General features: G+C 40.5%; 1 protein-coding gene and 1 pseudogene across 3 annotated transcripts in view; one reads left to right on the forward strand and one right to left on the reverse strand.

The window, feature by feature from the left end:
- The window catches only part of LOC134226113 (N-chimaerin), a 128,493-nt gene that overhangs the window by 73,112 nt on the left and 34,554 nt on the right, over positions 1–20,827 (reverse strand). For all 3 annotated transcript variants that reach the window (XM_062706669.1, XM_062706668.1, XM_062706672.1), the window contains one exon: positions 15,935–16,624. In XM_062706669.1, the coding sequence (XP_062562653.1) occupies positions 15,935–16,624 (690 nt within the window). The remainder of the gene's footprint in view (positions 1–15,934; positions 16,625–20,827) is intronic.
- Positions 19,083–20,216, forward strand: LOC134224387 (uncharacterized; annotated as a pseudogene).

A 20,827-nucleotide genomic window follows, 5' to 3' on the forward strand; every position in this document is an offset into this window, starting at 1 on the left:
CTTCCATAAACTAAATTATTTTGCAGTTACTTGGCTGTCAAACATTTCCCGCTCTTCGAATTTCTCTTTCCACGTTGCACGAGGGCGCACAAATGCGCTAGACTCTACATGACTTTACGATTGTTTACATACATTGATGCTCCAATCAGCTGCTGAATCTCGTGAAATTTCGTAACGAGTCCTTTTTAATTACATTCCCACTAATTTTCCACTCGAAATATAATGTGAGAATATTTGTTACAAAGAATACAAAACTCAAACAAAGTTTATTTTTATTTTTTCCCAAAATAATAACAATACTTCTCAATATTAGATCAGAAACGAACATAACCACAATCTTCAATGTTTGGCTCCGGCACAATAGAAAATTTTGGCTTCAGTTTGACAACCAAATCGATTCTATCCGCACCACCCAGGGCGGCAAGCTAGATTATTTTTGCTTGTGTGTTTCTTATTCCTCTCTGCAGCAGAAATGGTTTCTGTTGCTTGGCTAGATGGTTCTGTCGCTTGGCTTGATGGTGCTTGAGGTGCAAATAATAAACGATCAGCACGTGCACGGTACTGGACTGGAATGCTCATACAAGCTCGCTTGTGTTGTATACCGCGAGCGTGGTATTTTCGTTTGTGCTGTACAAAAATACAACAGCGCGCGTACTCGAGTGCGTACGCTCGAGGGAGTTTCTCGCGTGTTTGACAATGATTTCATCAATTTAAAGTGAGCTGCTGAGCTGGGCTTCTTTAAAAAAGATCCATGGCTCATCAGCTCAATGTAAGGAAACGAATCTTTGGAACAGCTCCTGAGCGGAGCGCCCACCTCTACAACGAATCCGCGCAATGCGCAGGCGTATTTCGCCGATGAGGAGGTGATGATCAGACGCGATATCGGCCTACGTTTATTCCGTACATCAAGAAGGCTCCATTTCCATTTTTGGCTGATGCAGATGTGGTCGTTTTGATTTTCTGTAAAGCCGTCACGGAGACCCACGTGACCTTGTGAACCGGTCGATGAGGGAAGAGCGATCTCCCGATCACCATGTCGTTATTACCACAAAATTCTGCGAACAGCTCTCCGTTTTCGCTCATTTCTCCGAGACTATGGCGTCCCATAATGCGCTCATGGTTCGAGTTGTCGGGTCCGATCTTTGCATCGAAGTTGCCCAAACAGATCTTGATATCAACCATCGGAATTCTATCTACGACGGCATTGAGTTGACTGTAGAAGTTCTCTTTGTCTTGCAGATCGGCAGCATCGGTTGGCACAAAACATTGGATTATAGTAAGTTCTAAATCTGGCAACGATTATCCTTTAAAGGTTCCCACTTCATAAGCGCAGAGTGCGCCTGAGCGCTTAGTAGGAAGCCAACTCCGCGATGCCGGGGAGCGTGTTCACCTCGTAAACCAGAGTATAGCAGAATTTGTCCCGACGGCGTTCTGTGTTCTCCAAAGTTTGGTAAACGGTCTTCACTCAGCCCCTGGATCTCATGCTTTACGCAGCGTGCCTCATTGGCAAGTTGTGCCAATTTACCCTGCTGGGCTAGGGTTAAAACGTTTTATGTTCCTATTCATGTCCGTTGTTTCGCGCTAACAGTCGTCGCCGGAAAATCAGTCCGTATTCTTTAATTATCGGATTCTCGAACAAATTGATGTTTCGGGAACAGTAGGTTGTTGGCCCAAGGTTCCCTATCCACCGGGATGGTGCTGCCATCTTAGGTATAGCTTCCGGGGAATAGCATTTCATACTCGCACAGCCGCACCTCCTTGGTGAACAGACGCTCGATCAGTCGGGTCAAATTTGTTTAAAGTCCCACCCAACACCAGGACTAGGCTAGTGCGCTTTGAGCGGCACACGGTCGCTTTGATAGGGCCTGCTTGGGGACACATGCAGCTTTTTATAGAAGTTCAACAGAGCCCACTGTCGAACCCCACCACATCCTAGACAGACCCCACAGGACGCACCCTCCTACTCTAGTTGATGTCAGAAGGACAACAGTGCCCAGGCTGCACTACCAGCTAAGTACGCAACCCTTAGCTGGCGGTCAATTGTCATCGGAAGACCCGTGGAAGCGTGAATATTGGAACTTGTGAGGACCAGAGCTATGTTAGGCGCGGATGTCAACTCACCATTTCGCAGCCCACCAACTTGAAACAATATTCACAAAAACTTCCAGACCAACACTGAGAATCAAGCGATGGCTTCTCAGACTCCAAACGTTTTCTTTCAATATAGTCTACAGAAAAGGTTCAGCGAATTTAGCTGATTGGCTTTCCAGACTCGCTTCTCATGTGGAGGACGCTTCTTGGAATGAAGAGTCAGAGGTTTTCATACGCCGAATCGCAGCTGAAATGCTTCGTTGAGTGGCGAAGATGTTCAAGACTTCGATGAAGTTACTGAGATTGAAATAAAAACCATACAAGTAGCAGCAGCCATTGACATTTCCAAAGTTGTTGTGGAAACAAAATCAGATGAAGAACTAAGAGCAGTGCAAAAGGAAGGCAATCATGTCAAACAATTGGGGTGATTCGTTAGTAAAACCATATGCTCCATTCCATTATGAGTTAAGTTACATTATTGGCTTGGTTATGCGTGGTATCAAGCTTGTGATACCAAGCGTCCTTCGAAATAGAATGTGTAAGTTACATACGAAGGCCATCCTGGCCAATCAGCAATGAAAAAAAGCCGACTACGTGATAAATGCTGGTGGCGCAACATGGATAGGGAGATCATAAAGATTTGCGATTCCTGCAAGGGGTGCCGTTTGGTACATTGTTCCAGCCCGCCTGAACCGATGATTAGGCGTACGTTGCCAGAGAAACCGTGGATTAATCTAGCGATTGACTTCCTCGGTCCTATGCCTAACGGAGAGTATATCCTGGTAGTGATAGATTATTATAGCAGATATATGGAGCTGGAAATCATGAATAGGATTACAGCCCAAGAGACGATTCAAAGGTTAAAAAAGATTATCAGAACCTGGGGTTATCCAAAAACCATAACCTTGGATAATGGCAAACAATTTGTTTCGCAGGAATTTGTAATATTTTGTAAAACGCTCGGAATTCATTTAAACCATAGTACACCGTACTGGCCCCAGGCCAACGGCGAGGTAGAGCGCCAAAACCGATCCTTACTAAAACGGCTCAAAATATCAAATGCGTTATATGGAGACTGGAAGAAAGAATTGGATGACTACTTGATTCTCTATAATAACTCACCAGGCAAGGCGCCGAGCAAACTTCTTCAAAACAGGAAACTCAGATACAAACTACGCCAAATGGACGATCTCACTTCAATCCCAGACGCAGATTTCCGTGATCGCGACACTCAGAAAAAAAATTCAAGGAAAACAGCAAGAAGATGCCAGGCATAGGGCGAAGATAATTGAGATAGATATCGGTGACACAGTTCTGGTCAAGAACCTACTATCGATTTTCATAAAGAGAAATTCCTGGTGGTAGACAAGAAAGGTTCAAATGTCACCGTACAGTCAGAGGATAATGCGAAATGTTACGAGAGGAATACGTCACATCTGCGTAAGATAACTGAGCCGTCTAGTAGCAATCGAACGGGGACTCAAAATGAGGAATGTCCTAGGGCCACATCAGGTAATTATTAAAAATATTTGCACTCATGGTTTATAACAATGAATCAAAGTCTTATCAAAAAAATTGTCATCACAGATACAGCCACAACATTACAGTCCGTCAAACGCAAATGAATCGGTGATTATCGAGCCAATGAAGGATAACCAGAACAGTAGTCTGCTCAGAAGATCGTCCCGGGTGCCAAGAGCAAGATGTCGCTATAGTCCATAACATTGGGTGTTAAACTTTTCAGTCAAGCCAAATAAAATAAAAAAGGGAGATGTGATACCCTTCGTACCTTCGTACGTCATAAATGTGAGTGATTGTTATTAGTCCGAGTAGCAAGCTTCGTGTCTTGGTCAGTCTTACTCTACATCGCGTGACCGTCGGTCGTTATAGTTGATCACCACAGAAACTATGAGAAGAACGTCATTCTTTGGAAGGAACATTTTCCCGGATGATTTGTTCGATGTTGTTGTAGATGTCGTTTATTGATGAATTATCCAGTAACTGATTCCAGTCTATAGAAGCGATTCGTTCGTTGATGGTCTGATAATCACAGCGATTGAAGTCGTAGTCTTCACCAAGCACAGCTAAAATAAACGGCTTGTGGTGTCAACTTTTAAAATAGCAGATGGTGACTCGAAGAGATCTATGATACATAGATCACTTACGAACACCAAGTCAAAAAGTTTACCGTTGATGATAATGATGATGATGGTCCCGCCACATATCCTACAAAGGTTTGAGCTAGACGATTTATCTTTAAGATCATTGATAATGATCAATTTCAATCAGATTTAGCAAACAAAGAACGATTCGATTATTTCCACAGATATAAATAACATTTGCATATAACATCGCTATACAGCAAAAAACATAAGTTAGTAAAAAGAAATACCCACCACAGAGTTTTGCAAGCAATCATCAGTGATACAGTGAGTCCGATTAAGATACAAATCTTGTGATACCTCTCGCATGATGCCAAAAGTTTCGTCAAGAAGCGCCTACTCAAACTATTCTCGCTAGTACCAATCAATTTAATTTACTCGAAAAAATTCAAAACTTGTGTTACCTCTTCGTAGATACCAAAAGTCTCGATAAAATCGCGTTCTATCTGAGAGCTCACTACTTTTTATAGTTCAAACATGTTTCAAGTATTGATTATAAAATCGTAAAAAGTCATTTATACGCGTGCGATTCTCAAACTTTTGTAGACTACACAAATAATATAAAAATACAACAATATGCACAACAAAAACAGCTTTTACAAGTGAAATACGAAGTGTTTTGAACTGTGATCTTGCACGCTTGATGTGTAGGCATCGAATTCGTGTATAGGCATCAAATAGGCATGGAGACTAACTCGCTCGCAAACTGGCGGCCATTTCCGCTCGCCAACAAGCCTTTTCATGTGACTCTACTAAGGTGGCGCAGATCAGCGCTGCGTGCCATTAGTCGTCTCTAAGGGCCGATGTCAACGTAGCGGTTTTTCAAGCTACGTTGATACAGCGTTACTCGGCGTTGAATCAGACTGGGAATGCACACGACAAGCGGTAATTTACCACAAAACTTCTACCGTCAAACCTATCTGTCACGCCAAATGTCATCCGCCTACCAGCTGTTGTCAGTCTGTCATTTTCCTTTCTCTTCCAATATGAATCGAGTTCACATAAAGACATCAAACGTGAAATATCTAAAGTACATATTACAAATATAAAAGTTTGATTTTGATTTGTGTGAAGCTCATCGCCCCCGAACAATTGAAAACATATCATGAGCTTTTACATACCTATATGATGGCAAACTAGAGAAAGTAACTCAGTATTATCCCAAAATAAAAAGTTCCATTGATGCTATTTAGTAGATAATAGAAAAATCAACCACTGTCGATTTAAAAGTCTTATACTTCTAAAAAGAAAAGTTTGAACTTTCGAAATTAATTTTAGAGCTGTGAAATTGAAATCGCACCACACAATCCGATTTTTCAAAAACACGTTTTCAATGCAGAGGGGCAGAAATCTTTCTTCCATTGCCTTCACCTAATCCCGGTAATAAGTATTTTCTCGTAACATCTATAATTAATAAATATTGTTATAGATTTCTTTATAATGCTCTTTATTCTTTATTTCCAACTTGTAAATTCTATTACTTAGCATAGGAAGATTAATCCTTTGAATGAACGAGATTGTTTTGAGAATAGGTCGTATGTAGCAAAAGAGAGATTCTCTTTGTTCACGCTCTTCTTTCGCTAATAGAGATCGGCAAAAGTTTAGCATTTTTCTGCTTTAAGCATTTCAGGTTTTAGCACGCTAGACAAAGTTATTGTTCTTTAGATACTCTGCCAAACATCCTAAATATAAATTTGTGTATAGCTTTGTGGGGTCAATAATCGAAAGTGAGAATGTAACCGAAGAGAGGCCTTCTTCTTGCACATACCACGACTCCATTCTCAAAAAGCACTCATAGGAATAGTGACCCGATCCAGGCATTTAATTTGTTCTTTTTGTTCCTTTGAAATCGGATCATCTTTTGCGTTTTGGGGGTACAATTTTTTCAATAGTTCCAATATTCGGCAAAATAGGGATTTTTCAGAATCATTTTGTTCCCAAGGAGACAAAAGTTATTGAAATTTTTGGTCAGATACTCCAGCTGCTCCCTACAAATTAGGTACTCAAAATTACATTTTCACCCACTGCAACACGGACCGATCAAGCTTTTGCCCAATAACACTGGAAGAGTCGCACTGATCCCTGATTGTGGCTCGCAAAAACCAGCCTTCATCACCTGGTTCCCTCTGCTTATATTTTTTGCAATTGCAATCCACATTATTTGACGACAATTTCCCGTTGACATTCCTAAAAATATGTACATCTATCAGCAATAGAAAAGCTAAGATATAGGAACCTCGGTATCAAACTTACATTTAATAATCGTATCGCCTGCCTTGGTGTGTTGCTAGCAGAGTCCTCAGCAGGTAATGCATTTTGTTGGTTGAATTTTTGCTCTGCTCAGTAATCTCAGTCCCAAAACCGTCATCACTTCCGCCATCTGTTCGGAAATCAATTTATTCTGATAAAGTTGGTACAAGCAACGTCACAACACTATCGCGCACATATTTCCGTTGTTTTTATTGTATGAATGCTGTCAATACGATACACCGCGCGGCTGCTGTAATGTTTCCAAAAGCGCATTTGCACAAGATTCCATGCGGCGTTTCCCATCCGAAAGCAAAACAACTTCGCACCTTGTGGAAAACGCCGCAATCGTTATTCTCCATAAGAATCGAGTATTAAGCAGCAAAAAGCGCGGTGCGTTGCTGCCTTTGGGGAGCGCCGCGTGTACTTTTGGACAAATGCGTTAATAACTCTATACGCTAGCCTGGCATAGTTATCATTACTATTATTTAGGGTCGATGTCCACGTAGCGTGTTTTTAAGCTGACGCAGTGCTATTTGCAAACTAATTTGCGAACAAATGAACTGATTTGCGAAGTATTTTTGTTTGTTTTGCTTTCGCTCTGACACATTCTTTCTCCAGATTTTCCCATTAGAAATCTTGTTGGAAAGAAAAAGAATTAAGAAATGTCAAAAAAATACTCGCGTGCACGCTGCGTACCTGTGGGAATTGGGGAATTGCGATGACTTTGCGGTAGCTCGCGCCGCAAATGATTTATTCTGATAAAGTTTTTGCAATCAATGTCACTACACTATCGCGCACATATTTCCGTTGACTTTGACTCTATCCACCAGCCTGGGGATGTTGCTTGTCAGTTCTTTCCAAAGGTGTTTTGATCGCGATCGGTATAAACTTAAGAACTTAAGAAACACTTACCGCTCCGAACTATCACTATTATTTAATAAAGTTAGATTCAAAACGTTTTGCTATTTGCAAACTAATTTGCGAAAAAAAAATTAACTGATTTGCGAAGTATTTTTGTTTGTTTTGATTTCGCTCTGACACATTCTTTCTCCAGTTGTTCCCATTAGAAATCTTGTTGGAAAGAAAAAGAATAAAGAAATGTAAAAAAAAATACTCGCGTGCACGCTGTGTTCCTGTGGGGACTGGGGAATTGGGGGAATTGCGATGACTTTGCGGTAGCTCGCGCCGCAAATGAGACGCGTGTCGACGCCGCGTTAACGCAAGTGCGTGTGCATGATTCTATTTGATGTTGGGTACCGCTACGTGGGCATCAGCCCTTAAATAAGCTTTGAAACGTTTTGTTATTTGCTAACTAATTAGCGAAACCAAGATGAACTGATTCGCTCAGACAGATTCTTTCTGCAGATTCTCCCATTAGAAATCGTGTTGCCGAGAAAAAAAATAGAGAAATGTAAAAAAACAACATTCGTGTGCGCGCTGCGTTTCTGTGGAGAATTGCGGTGACTTTGCGGTAGCTCTCGCCGCAAATGAGACGCGTGTCGACACCGCGTTAACGCAAGTGCGTGTGCATGATTATATACTGACAAAAAATCCAATCATATCCAGTATGTGTGGCACACATAAATTTTGACTATAGCATTTCCCACATAATGGTTATGTGAATTCGCATAGCATATATGTGGAAACACACATAACCGTTATTAACTAATAACCTTGTAACGGGACGGGGTTTTCTAATCAGAATAAGGATAATCACAACATCCACTTAAGCGCCAGACAACGAAGTTGTCGTGGAGGTGCACGATCTCAAGTGTGAGTTCCCGTTCCGGCTATGAGACCTCAGGGTGAGTTCACCAAAACTACGGTGGCAGCGATACCACTTGGAACCCAACAACTAAATAACCGTTAAAACCATCTAAAGGGGCATAATATAAATGAACGAGGGAATAACCGAGCTAATTCGAACGACGACTGTCTTACTTTTCCATCTTACAGTTGGACGATATTCTCTGGCTTATATCGCAAAACTCCTATCGCATGTTCGTTTGAATTTTACAAAATTTATTGCTACGCATGGGGGTTAGTCGTCTTACTTGGAGTTCTTCACTTTTCTTCAGGATGGCTTTCATGCGACGAATTTGCTGGTTCATGTTGCACGCGATTGTTGTCGGAGTTCGGGTTGCGTCTTCGGGTTGAGCTTTCCGCAGGCGTGCAACATATGTTGACGGATGTTGCATTTTTGGACGGTTCGTTGCAGAAGCTCAGAAGTGGGCGACAAACGATCAGCTGCCAGAGATTTTATACACGGGGCGGTGATAGCCGCCGAGGAGCGGTTCCAGAATATTTTTCACCGATATCGGTTGAATGGGCGACCGACAAACATGGGGTTTCACTCGAACTACCTACACCTGAGTAGCGACTCTTAAGGGCATTCCCACCGTGGTTCGGACCTAAGAGTAGGACCTTCGTTTGAAGGAATATTCTTCAAACGAAATTAAGATGCTGTCAGTATCGTCACTTGTGTCGTATTTACAGTAGTTACCTGTTTTTGTCAGTTTTGCGTACACGTGCTACCCTAATGTCTAGTTCTACTAATCTGTCGCTGTCTCTTTTGTCTCCTTTCTCTCCTTTTTTTATGTTAAACTAGCTTTTCTTTTATTCGTTCCACTCTACAAACCCGATAAACTTTTCACGTTCCGCAACTCAATCTTCTGTCTCACTAACTTGTATTGTAGTGTTCTTAGTGCCTTAAGTCCGCGTGTCTAATTGTCGAACTACTTTTATGGTACCGTCTTCACTGCTTGATGGTTAGCATTCTAATCGTCTTCGAAAAAGTGTGCTTCTCAACATCGAGCTATAACGAACTATCCCGAGGTCAATTGGTGGTCAAGTTCGCATTCGGCTGACTACATCCGGTGGTCTTATTGTGCTGTCTTTTTTTGTTTATGTTTTGACAACTCTATCTTCAGACCAATAACCAAAACGAGAATCAGTGACTGAGAACGGTTCTTGCTCAAATTTGGCCATGATTAAATTAGGGAAGGGCGGGGTGTTTTTTTGTAACCCTGTTACAACCTTTATGGCCGATGTCCACGTAGCGCTTTTTCAAGCTGCGTTGACGCAGCGTTACTTGGCGTTGAATCAGGCTGGGAATGCACACGACAAGCGATAATTTGCCGCAAAACTTCTAACGTCAAACCAATCTGTCACGCCAAATGTAATCCGCCTGCCAGCTCTCTTTCAATGTGAATCGAGTTATCGGTTCACATAAAGACATGAAACGTGAAATATTTAAAGTATTACAAATATAAAAGTTTGATTTTGATTTGTATGAAGCTCATTGCCCCGAACAAGAATCAATGGGTAATGCTATTGAAAACATGTCCATAGGTTTTTCTTACCTATATGATGGCAGACTAGAGAAAGTAATTCAGTATTATCCCAAAATAAAAAGTTCCATTGATACTTATTAGTAGAGAGTAGAAAAATCAATTCACTGTCAATTTAAAAGTCACCCATTATCTACTTCTAAAATGAAAAGTTCGAACTTTCGAAATTAATTGTAGAGCTGTGAAATTAAAATCATGCCACACAATCCGAAAACACGTTTTTGATACATTAGATTTGGCATTGCTTTGCTTAATCCCAATATATTTTCTACAATTATAATAAATAAATATTGTTATAATTTCATAATGTTCTTTATTCTTTATTTCCAACTTAAATTTAATACTTCATAGGGGTAGATTAATCTTGAATAATAGTGGATCCATATATTTAATTGTTCTTGTCTTGAATCGATCATCTGTTGTCTTTGGGGTAAGATTCTTTATTAGTTTAATTAAAAGATATTTCAGTTACTAGATAAAGATTGTCGCTTCGGTTCCCTTTGTTCTGCTGTCCGAAACATGTGTGGTACATACCTGTCAAATCGTATGGATTTTCCTTCTTTGACATTTAGCTCCCCTATCCTCGCCAGCAAAAGATGTTCCGGACAGCGACGACAGCGACAATCTTTATCTAGTAACTAAAATATCTTTTGTTTAATTTATCGGCTAAATATGGACGAATCATTTTGTTCTGGAATAAAAATTCATTAAACATTTTGGTCAGATACTGCAGCCGCTCCTATAAATTAGGTACTCAAAATCAATTTTCACTCCACTGCAACACGGACCGATCGCAATAGCATTGCCCACAACACTACACGGATAACTTCGTAAACTCATTAATGAGTAAAAATGTAACCATTTTTGGATCTTGTATTGAGCTGTCAGAAAATGGGGAAAATTTGACAACTTGAAGTGGATGAAAATGCACCCATTTTAAGAATGTTGACTTACTTCAAAAACGTTTATTTTTAAACCCATAAATGGGTGAAAAAAGTCTTGTCAATTTTCGTTTTAAATTTAGTTGCGTGCTGCAGCGTTGCGGAAATTTCCAAGATTATTGTGACCTGTGTACGCTGAAACCATGGAGAAAGTTAAACGTAAGTAATTACAATCATTTTAAATGAATGTGAATAAAATAGTTTGTTTTTTTTACTAATTAGGGTCGGAATAGACGAAAGCAAGGACGGAAGAACATCTTCAACAAGACCACCTCGATGGAAGTTGTCTGGATTAAAACAAAATATCTCCCAAAATTTTGATAGAATGTAAAATGCGGTAAAATGTATGTCAAGATGAATATAATAAAATAAATTAATGAGCTTGAACATATCATTTGTTGTACTCTTCTTTAATAAATCCCATTTTAATTATTTTCCATTTTTTCCATTCTCAAAAATGAGAGTTTTTTACCCATTTTCAACAACAATCTTTTTTCAATAATAAGTAAAATAGTCACATTTTTTGACATATATTGCGTTTACCCATTTATGAGTAAACCGTGGTTTACTCATTATATGAGTAGATCCACTTATTCTTCATAATGGGTGAAAATTTACCCTTTAATGAGTTAACGAGGATCTCCGTGTAGAAGAGTCGCACTGATCCCGGAGTCGTACTGTGGCTCGCCACCATCTCATTATGTGGTTCCGTTTCTTTTTGCAATTGCAATCCACATTGTTTGACGATATCCTTCCGTCAACATTCCTAAAAACATGTTTATCTATCAGCAATAGAAAAGCTAACATAGGTATAGGAATCTCGGTATCAAACTTACATTTATTAAATATTTCCCCATGGAACTGGTATCGCCTGCTTTGATGTATACAGGGTCCCGCGGAATACACTATGGGTTTGGGGTTATTTGTCCGAATGCCGTTTGGCCGAATGTCGTTTGGACGAACGCCGTTTGGTCGAATGCCATTTGGCCGAATATTTGAAACACGTTTCCTTACGAAGTGAGAAGTGAGTAGTGAGAAGCAAGAAGGAAGAAAGAAGAAGGAAGAAGGAATAAAAAAGAAGGAAGAAGGAAGAAGGAAGAAGGTAGAAGGAAGAAGGAAGAAGGTAGAAGGAATAAGTATGAAGGAAGAAGGAAGAAGGAAGAAGAAAGAAGGAATAAGGATAAAGGAATAAGGAAGAAGGAAGAAGGAAGAAGCAAGATGGAAGAAGGAAGATGGAAGAAGGAAGAAAGAAGAAAGAAAACGGAAGAAGGAAAAAGGAAGAAGGAAGAAAGAAGAAGGAAGAAGGAAGAAGAAAGAAAGAAGAAAGAAGAAGGAAGAAGGAAAACGGAAGAAGGAAGCAGGAAGCAGGAAGAAGAAAGAATGAAGAAGGAAGAAGGAAGAAGGAAACAGGAAGAAGGAAGAAGGGAAGAAGGAAGAAAGAAGAAGGAAGAAAGTAAAAGGAAGAATGAAAAAGGAAGAAGGAATAAAGACGAAAAAAGAAGGAAGAAGGAAGAAGAGAAGGAAGAAGGAAGGAGGAAGACGGAAGAAGGAAGAAGGAAGAATGAAAGAGGGAGAAAGAAGAAGGAAGAAGGAAGAAAGTAGAAAGAAGAAGGAAGAAGGAAGAAAGAAGAAAAAAAAGGAAAAGAAAAAAATGAAAAAGGAAGAAGGAAACAGGAAGAAGGAAGAAGGAAGTAAGAAGAAGGAAGAAGGAAGAAAGAAGGAGAAGGGATGAGGAAGAAGGAAGAACGAAGAAGGAAAAAGGAAGAAAGAAGGAAGAAAGAAAAAAGAAAAAAAGAAAAAAAGAATGAAGAAGGAAGAAGAAATAAGGAAGAAGGAAGGAAAAAGTAGGAAGAAAGAAGAAGGAAGGAAATGAAGGACGAAGGAAGAGGTAAGAAGAAAGAAGGGAGGAGGAAGAAAGAAGAAGGAAGAAGGGAGGATGGAATAAAGAAGGAATAAGAAGGAAGGAAGAAGGGAGTAAGAAGGTAGAAAGAAGAAAAAAGAAGAAGGAAGTAGGAAGAAGGACCACTCGTAAACTGAGGTCAATTTTTTTTAACTTTTCGGCCAAATGGCATTCGGCCAAACGACCCGTTCGGCCAAATGGCCTGACACCACACTTTGTTGGTTGAATTTTGCCTGCTCCGTCATTCAGTCCAAAACTGTCACATCGCCGTCTGTTTGGAAATCAATTTATTCTGATAAAGTTAGTACAATCAACGTCACTATCGCGCACATATTTCCGTTGATTTTAACTCTATTCGCCAGCCTGGGATGTTTGCTTGTCACTTTGACTGGTATTAACATAGGACCGAAAGAAACACTTGCTGCTCCGAACTATTACTAGCACTATTATTTAAAGAAGTTAGATTTGAAACGTTTTGTTATTTTCAAACTAATTTGCGAAACTAAAATGGACTGATTTGCGAAGTATTTTTGTTTGTTTTTATTTTGCTCTGACAGATTCTTTCTGCAGGTTTTCCCATTAGAAATCTTGTTGGAAACAAAAAGAATAGAGAAATGTAAAAAAAAAATACTCGCTTGCACGCTGCGTTCCTGTGGAGAATTGCGGTGACTTTGCGGTAGCTCTCGCCGCAAATGAGACGCGAGTCGACGCCGCGTTAACGTAAGTGCGTGTGCATGATTCTATGTGATGTTAAGTACTTGCTACCGCAATTGCGTGGACGCAATTGCGTTCAAAACCGCTACGTGGACATCGTCCCTATAGCGGGAGGTTATTAACGCACACATAAAATTTATTTATGAATTTGTTTATCACTGAAAATAATGTACACGTTCATGTAACTGTTTTCACACGTGAATTTTCACTAGATGGGTACCATATAGAATTATCGTGTATCTCCAGTTACAAATATCATAGAGGAGATCATTAGATTCAATTGAACTACTTAAGGAATGATAATGACACGTTAGATTATCATGGAATTCTTTTGTGGAAATCTTCAAAAATCGCTCCCCGGGAATTACATGTTTACTTTAAATAGAAACAAGATTCAAACACACAAATAAAACAATAATTGCGCACACAAAATACCAATATTTATTAATTATCATCGCATTTCATTTTGTGAACAAGATTGAATAAATTCTGTTAATATTATCCGGGATTAGACATTTTCCAGAATGCTGTCTAAGTTGTTGTCAGTCCCATTTGGCTATTCCTAAACTGATTCACCGACGAGTAGCATGCATTTTGTCAAACCAATGTTTGAACCAGTAGTATGTGCCAATAGTATTTCTAAAGCTCGTAATTATTAAGCTTTTTAGTTTTGTTGTTGAACGGCGGATCGAACAAAAAACATTGTTGACACGAAGGTTTCGTAATTTCATGATCTAATTACCCTGAAATTAAAATTGTGTTGAATTGATTATTTGTATATACAATACTGGTCTGAACTCACCTTTCGTAGATTTTCACACTCCTCTAGAGATATTTAAACAGAACAAATAAATATTAAAACAACAATTTTAATATCTCACGATGTTATAAAACTGTTTTGATTTCCCCGAGTACGCATTTAATCTGGGCGCCATATTTTTGCTCTCGCCAATGGATGAATTGGCCAAACGATGTTGAAAACACGTTATATTGCAAAGTGTTTCCAAGTGGTTTAAATTCAATACCATTTCTATAGAATCTAACGTGGATAGTACATGGAAATGACGTAGGACGACACACGTTCATTCCACGTGAAAATGAACTTAACACAAACGTGTACAATATTTTCAGTGTAGATTTTTGCCAATAAAAATGTGTGGATTTTTATTAGTGATGTAATGTCGGGTATACTTCCTACCGCAATTGCGTGACGTCATTATTTGCGTTGCATAAGATCTGCGGAAGAGTAATGGCACGCTGCGCTAATCAGCGCCACCTTAGTATTGCGAGAAGATTGAAAAATTCGAACCGGGGTCCGACGGTCGACTGTCGGAAAGCTGTTCCGCAAACGTCAAATCACTTGTTGCACGGTAAAAATTTTTGGTTTATTTTTTCTGTGTGAATGTTGATTATTAAAATCAACGGGGATATGCAACTTTAAACGAGTGTTACCTGCCGCTATATTTTTTAAACAAGTTTTATGATACTTTGTAGGCATTTTGTCATATATTTATGTGATTTAGAAACATTTTAGATTTCTCGAATATTTTTGATATCAAGAAATATCAACACTTTTCGTACAGTGCATGCCATTTTGAAGTTTCCGAAACTCAGTCTGCTTCTTCTTCTTTGCTCCGCAAAATTAGAATTTTTCTCTTTTCTCGCAATATGGTTTCACAGTGTGACGTCACACGTACGTAGCCACGGCTGCGTCCTGGTGAATTTATTCCATATTTGACAGGTATCGGTGGTTTGTATATAAACAAAGGTTCATCCGCTTGCTGCGGGAGATAGGATGAACCTCATGAACCTACCACCGATAAATGTCAAATTGAGTTCATTCGAATAAGTTTTTGAGGTTATGTTTGTTTGATGTAAAACCTTATAAAGTCTTGCTCCCTAACTTACAACCGCTGAACAGACCGTACAAACCGGAAGCTGTCACTTTCATAGAAGAACTGTCAATTGTCGGTAAAATTAACTGATTTTAAACGTATCATGAAAAGGCCTATAGGCTGGAGCATCTTTGCCAAAAAATGGGAAGAAGAAGCTGTTGTGCATAGGCCTTTTCATGAGACGTTTCTAATCATCTGATTTCACCGTCAATTCGACACTAACATTTCAAAAGGGCGAAACTGCTTTTGTAAACAAGACGTTTGCACGTCGCTGATGGGCTAATTTGTGCCCACCCACGCATTACAGCACCATTGAATGAAAGAAAAGGATTCGCTGCTTACATCAGTGGTGTTGGATTACGTGGGTGGGGTCAAATTAACCAACCAGCGACGTGAGAAGCGTTTGTTTACAAAATCAGTTTCGCCCTTTTGAAATATTGGTGCTGAATTGCCAGTTCTTTGAAAGTGACAGCTTTGGATTTGCACGATCTGTTCAGTGGTTGTAAACAAGTTCAGTCTCGGCAGTGTCACATGGAAAGGCCTATATGCACATCGGGTTCTCAAGCATTGTAGCGGTGAACGAGGTTTTTTGAACAAAAATTTACGATAAAGAAAAGATTTTTTACTATACCTTCACACTTTACTCCTTGCGATGTGAATCCCCAGAGAAAGTTGGCACAAAACTCGCACCAGTTCAGGCCCTTGAAAGTATGAGTTTTAAACAGATGATTTTTTTCGTATATTTCTGGTAGCACATCATCGCTTGACTGATCAACAACAATATTTTCCGTTAAACTATCCGTTTCCTTTCCAAAAACATTTTCTGCAGCTGTTTCATCATTCATCATTGATAGCTTAGACGATTTTCTCAGTTCGTTCGATAGTGCTCTGAGCTTTCGACGATTTAACGTCATGTATGGACTCTGTTCATAGCATTTTTTTGTTTGACACATCATCTGCTGTATAATAGGTCCGGCGTGAATACGCATATAAAAATCTACCAGTCCATCCGCCACCAAGTCGTGAATGGATTCGAATTTCTTGAAATTTTCGCTGAGATAGTGTCCTTTGTCTGGTGCATAATAGATTTTAAAATGCTTAGTTTTTCCACCGAATCGTAAACTCAACGTCCAGTAACTTTCGGCAGCTGGGCTACGTCTTATTAAATAGGATCCATCTGGTTCACCAAACAGAAGATTTTCACAGTCTTTGTGGTCCATTGTCCCGTGATACTCCGAGTTGTAGAAATACGGCTGATCATCGCTCTGATTAGTACAACGAATCGCTCTGGGAGACGGTGCATCAAGCTGGATTTTATACACTACACAAAAACAAAAATGAATACGCTATACTAAATTTATTTTGACTAGAGTCCTATAAGAAGAGTAACGTCATGTGTCACGTTTGACAAGTTTTCTGCTCGTTTGGAAAATGCATTTGTATATGGAAATGACAGACGATTCTGTTCTAATGCTGACACTTGACGACACTGTTATTATAGTTACTGTAATTTTGACTAGCTTTTAGTTTAGATATTATTGCGACTTTTTGACAGGGCAACCCGGATAAAAATTTACAGTAACTTGTATAACACAACAAAATATATTTTAGTTACCAGATAAACATTGTCGCTGTCGTCGCTGTCCGGAACATCTTTTGTTGGCGAGGATAGGGGATCTAAATGTCAATGGAGAAAAAATACATACGATTTGACAGTTAGGTACCACACATGTTTCGGACAGCAGAACAAAGGGCACCAACCCCGTGGCAAGAGATGCTTCTCAGCGTAGCGAACATCTTCATGAATATGCCCAGCATACCTTTTGAAAAGTACTTCTCCCGAATCGTGCGTCTACAAGCAACTAGATTTTATACAAAATATTATTGGCCACACATTTTCAATTTGTTCAAAAATAATACCAGGTATTATGGACATGAAAATATAATCCTGAAACATCTTTCTGCACACCATTTATTTCATTTCAATTTTATTAATGAATGTTGTTCGATTTGCATCCCCGGACCATTTCAACTGTGATGCTCACCACAGTATAAACAATAATAATATTTTTTGTTTGATTCGGAGCGGGAGAACAAGTTACGAAATATGATTTCTTGTAGCGTTTGATTTCACCTATCGATTCACTCCAAGTCGAAAGTGTATTATATTTTATCATCAAAAAACATAATTCCCATGGTCAAAGATGTAAATCTTGCAAATTATTCCGAAAACAATATTCAGATTTAACCAAAACAAATAATAAACAAAACACATGATGTTTATTTTGGTACAATAACAACGGACGGTAACGAGCTACCGTCCGTGGACATGGTGGCTATTGTCAAACCCCTTGTGATAGTATAGGACGCCAGGGGGGTGAAGGGCACGGAAGCGACAATCTTTATCTTGTAACTAAAATATCTTTTAACACTACCCATTGAAATACAATAGATTGTGTGGTAAACAACACAAACTATTGCACGCTTATTGTAAAATTTTCACGGTTGTAAAAGATCTTTATTGTACTTACATTAAAACTACAATATATTTATATGTTACCGATACATTCTATTATATTTTTATTGTTCGCTCATGTTTAGTATTGTTCATCTAAAAACTAAACAAATTATAAAAGTATTCTGTCTGAATGATGAAATCCGCCTTGAAGAAAACAAATTTGAAATATTTCATGGATTTATTATATTGATCAAATAGCAATTGAAAACAATAAAATAACAATAACTTTGCTTATTAAATGAAAAACAAATTATACCGTTTCTCACAGAGTCGTAGCATGATCAATTCTTCAACCTGTGCACCGTTTGATTAAAGTTAAATATTTCGAGAGAAACGCGTTTAGACTACGTTTCATTTTACAAATCAGTTTAGCTCGAACAAGCAAGCGTGACGGTCGTTTTGTTACCTGCGAGTGCTTTTAGAGCTGTTTATTTCGGTAAAAAATTCGAGTTATTGCCTTCATATTTGGTGGACTGGTTCTGGTCAGTGCGTTTTAGGCCCATACCAAATCGTGAGCCGATCCGACCAGGATTTCAAAGATACGGTGGTGTTGTGATTCTCCTCGGCCATTCAGGCCGGTTCTTCCCCTCGCTGAGAGGCGGAATTGAACCGTGGCTAGACCCTCCCCGTGCGGTGGGGAGGTCCCGGAAAACTTTCGAGTGCGCGAAGGGGATCGTCAGGAAGGGCTGGACAGTGCATCCCATCCAGCTAGTACGACTATAAGGTGGTAAAAAAAGGGGTGAAGTTCGGGTGTTTTAGCCTTTTCACCCACAAGTGCAAACTCACCGAAAAGTTTTGATTTTCGGTACATTTTAATTGCTTCTGAAGTGCACTCCCGGCGGGAAGGCACACACGCGACCTTGTGTGAACTCGTGTTGCTGTGTTGTTTTTTTCTGCCCAGTGACGCTGTTTGCAGCCGCTCGGCCGAGAAAGAAGCAGTGGAGGCGCACGGTGGCCTACCCCGTGTGGTCAGGTGGAGAGGCACGGTTGGTGGAGTCGCATGGTGGTAGTCTCGGCTGAAAGCGTTAAGGGTGAAAACCACCCCATGGAGACGCATAGTCGCTAGTGCGGTTCTCTAGTGACTTGAGCGAAGGGAGTCCTACGAACCATTTGTAAGGGTCGTCGACATAGTGACTTGCGCGGGGGGGACCCAAACAGTAACTTGCGCGGCGGGAGTGAGACTAACTTTTTCCGTCCGTTAACGCGGTGACTGGAACGACTGAAGTGAGACGAACTTTTTTTTTCAGTTGGCAATCGCTTCTCGCGCACGATAGACGTCTTTTCGCACAGTTGCTTATCAAACGATATTCCTCGGTTCGTGTCGAATCCACTCAGTGCAAAATGTTACACAGAACGAACACGCTTGTCGTGGACTTTAGTGTTCTTCCAAAACGACCTCCGTTGGAGCAGGTGAAACAGTTCCTGGAGAAGTCAATCAAGCTTGACATGGCTGATGTTAAGAGCATTCAGCTGCACAACCTCAACAACTGCGTGTTTATCGAGATGAACGAAGCAGGTGTAGCACCACGACTACAGCAGCAGCACCATCTGAAACACTCGTTCCATCGTCTAGGCGTAATCTATCACATACCGGTGTATGTTGATGGCCCCACTACAACAATCAAGCTACGACCTTTCGCCACGCATGCCGAATACCACCATCATCAACCATCTGAAACAATATGGCAAAATAATCTCCATACAAAATGAGACCTGGAAAAACTTCTTCTCGGGAGTGCTGAACGGTGTGAGAGTAGTGCGAATGATGATAGAAAAACCGATACCATCGCGCATCTCTATCGAGAATGAACCGACGCTAGTTACTGGCCAAAAACAAAATGATCAACCGCAATCAAAGTGCCCAGTGGCGACTTCAGAGCCTACATCAGAAATACCATCAAACACATCCGAACAAATCACTACCGGCCCTCCACCAGTGCAAACGGAATCAAACGAAAGTGAAAACGACAATGACGACGACGACGACGACGAAAGGTAAATTGAGCCCGGCACTACTGGAGCCAGCGCGAAAAGGCGATTGTCAGCCGCATCGGGAACAGCAAGCGACACACGCGCCGATAACATCCCAAAGAGATCGTGTGGTGAAGACGCATACAATACAAGCGATACCAGAGAACATGATGAAGCGGACTGGAGAGTGTATAACACACGATCAAGAACAAAAAAATAATGTATCAAATTTGTAGCATTTTGTAAATCAGAGACGAGCCAGCCTCGGGCTAAAAGTCTCTTAAATAAAGATAAAAAAAAAAAAAACTTTTTTTTTTCGTCAGTGCGACGGAAAAGTACAGGTGTTAGTTCGGTTTTATCAGGGCAAACCCCGTTTGCCATTTTTCGGTGATTTTCGGGACCAAACCCGAAAGTAGAGACGACTACACAGGAAATAACAATAACCGCCCGTGCCGGTTGGCGGCCGATTATGGCAACCAATCTGCATCCAATCGCCGCGACGGCGAGTACATCGGTCGAAGACTACCAAGCTACATGGACCCAGCTGGTACGTCCGGTCCGCTGCAGGTCATGCGTCTGCAGGGCATCAACGGGCCTCTACCTGCGAACCCCTTCCTCATTCGTAAATCCGTTGAGGCTTTCCTCGGCGGCACCATAGACGGAGCCAGTAGAGAAAACCGCGGCAAAGCGCAATTCCAAAAGTTGCTGACCATGAGCAAACTTGGCGACGGGACCTCGGTCTCTGTAGTTGAGCACCCGTTCCTAAATGTTTCAAAGTGCGTGGTGTCATGTGTCAACGCCATAGAGCTGTCGGATGAGCATCTCCTGTCGGAACTCAAAGACCAAGGGGTCAAGGAGGTTTACCGAATCAAGAAACGAACACCGGAGGGTAAGCTGGAGAATACACCCGCGATCGTTCTCACGTTTACTGGCACAGTCGTTCCCAGCCACGTCAACTTTGGATGGTCCAGATGTCCAACAAGAACCTATTACCCAAACCCAATGAGGTGTTTCCGCTGTTGGGACTTTGGCCAT

Source organism: Armigeres subalbatus, chromosome 3, assembly GCF_024139115.2.
Source record: "Armigeres subalbatus isolate Guangzhou_Male chromosome 3, GZ_Asu_2, whole genome shotgun sequence".
NCBI lineage: Eukaryota > Metazoa > Arthropoda > Insecta > Diptera > Culicidae > Armigeres > Armigeres subalbatus.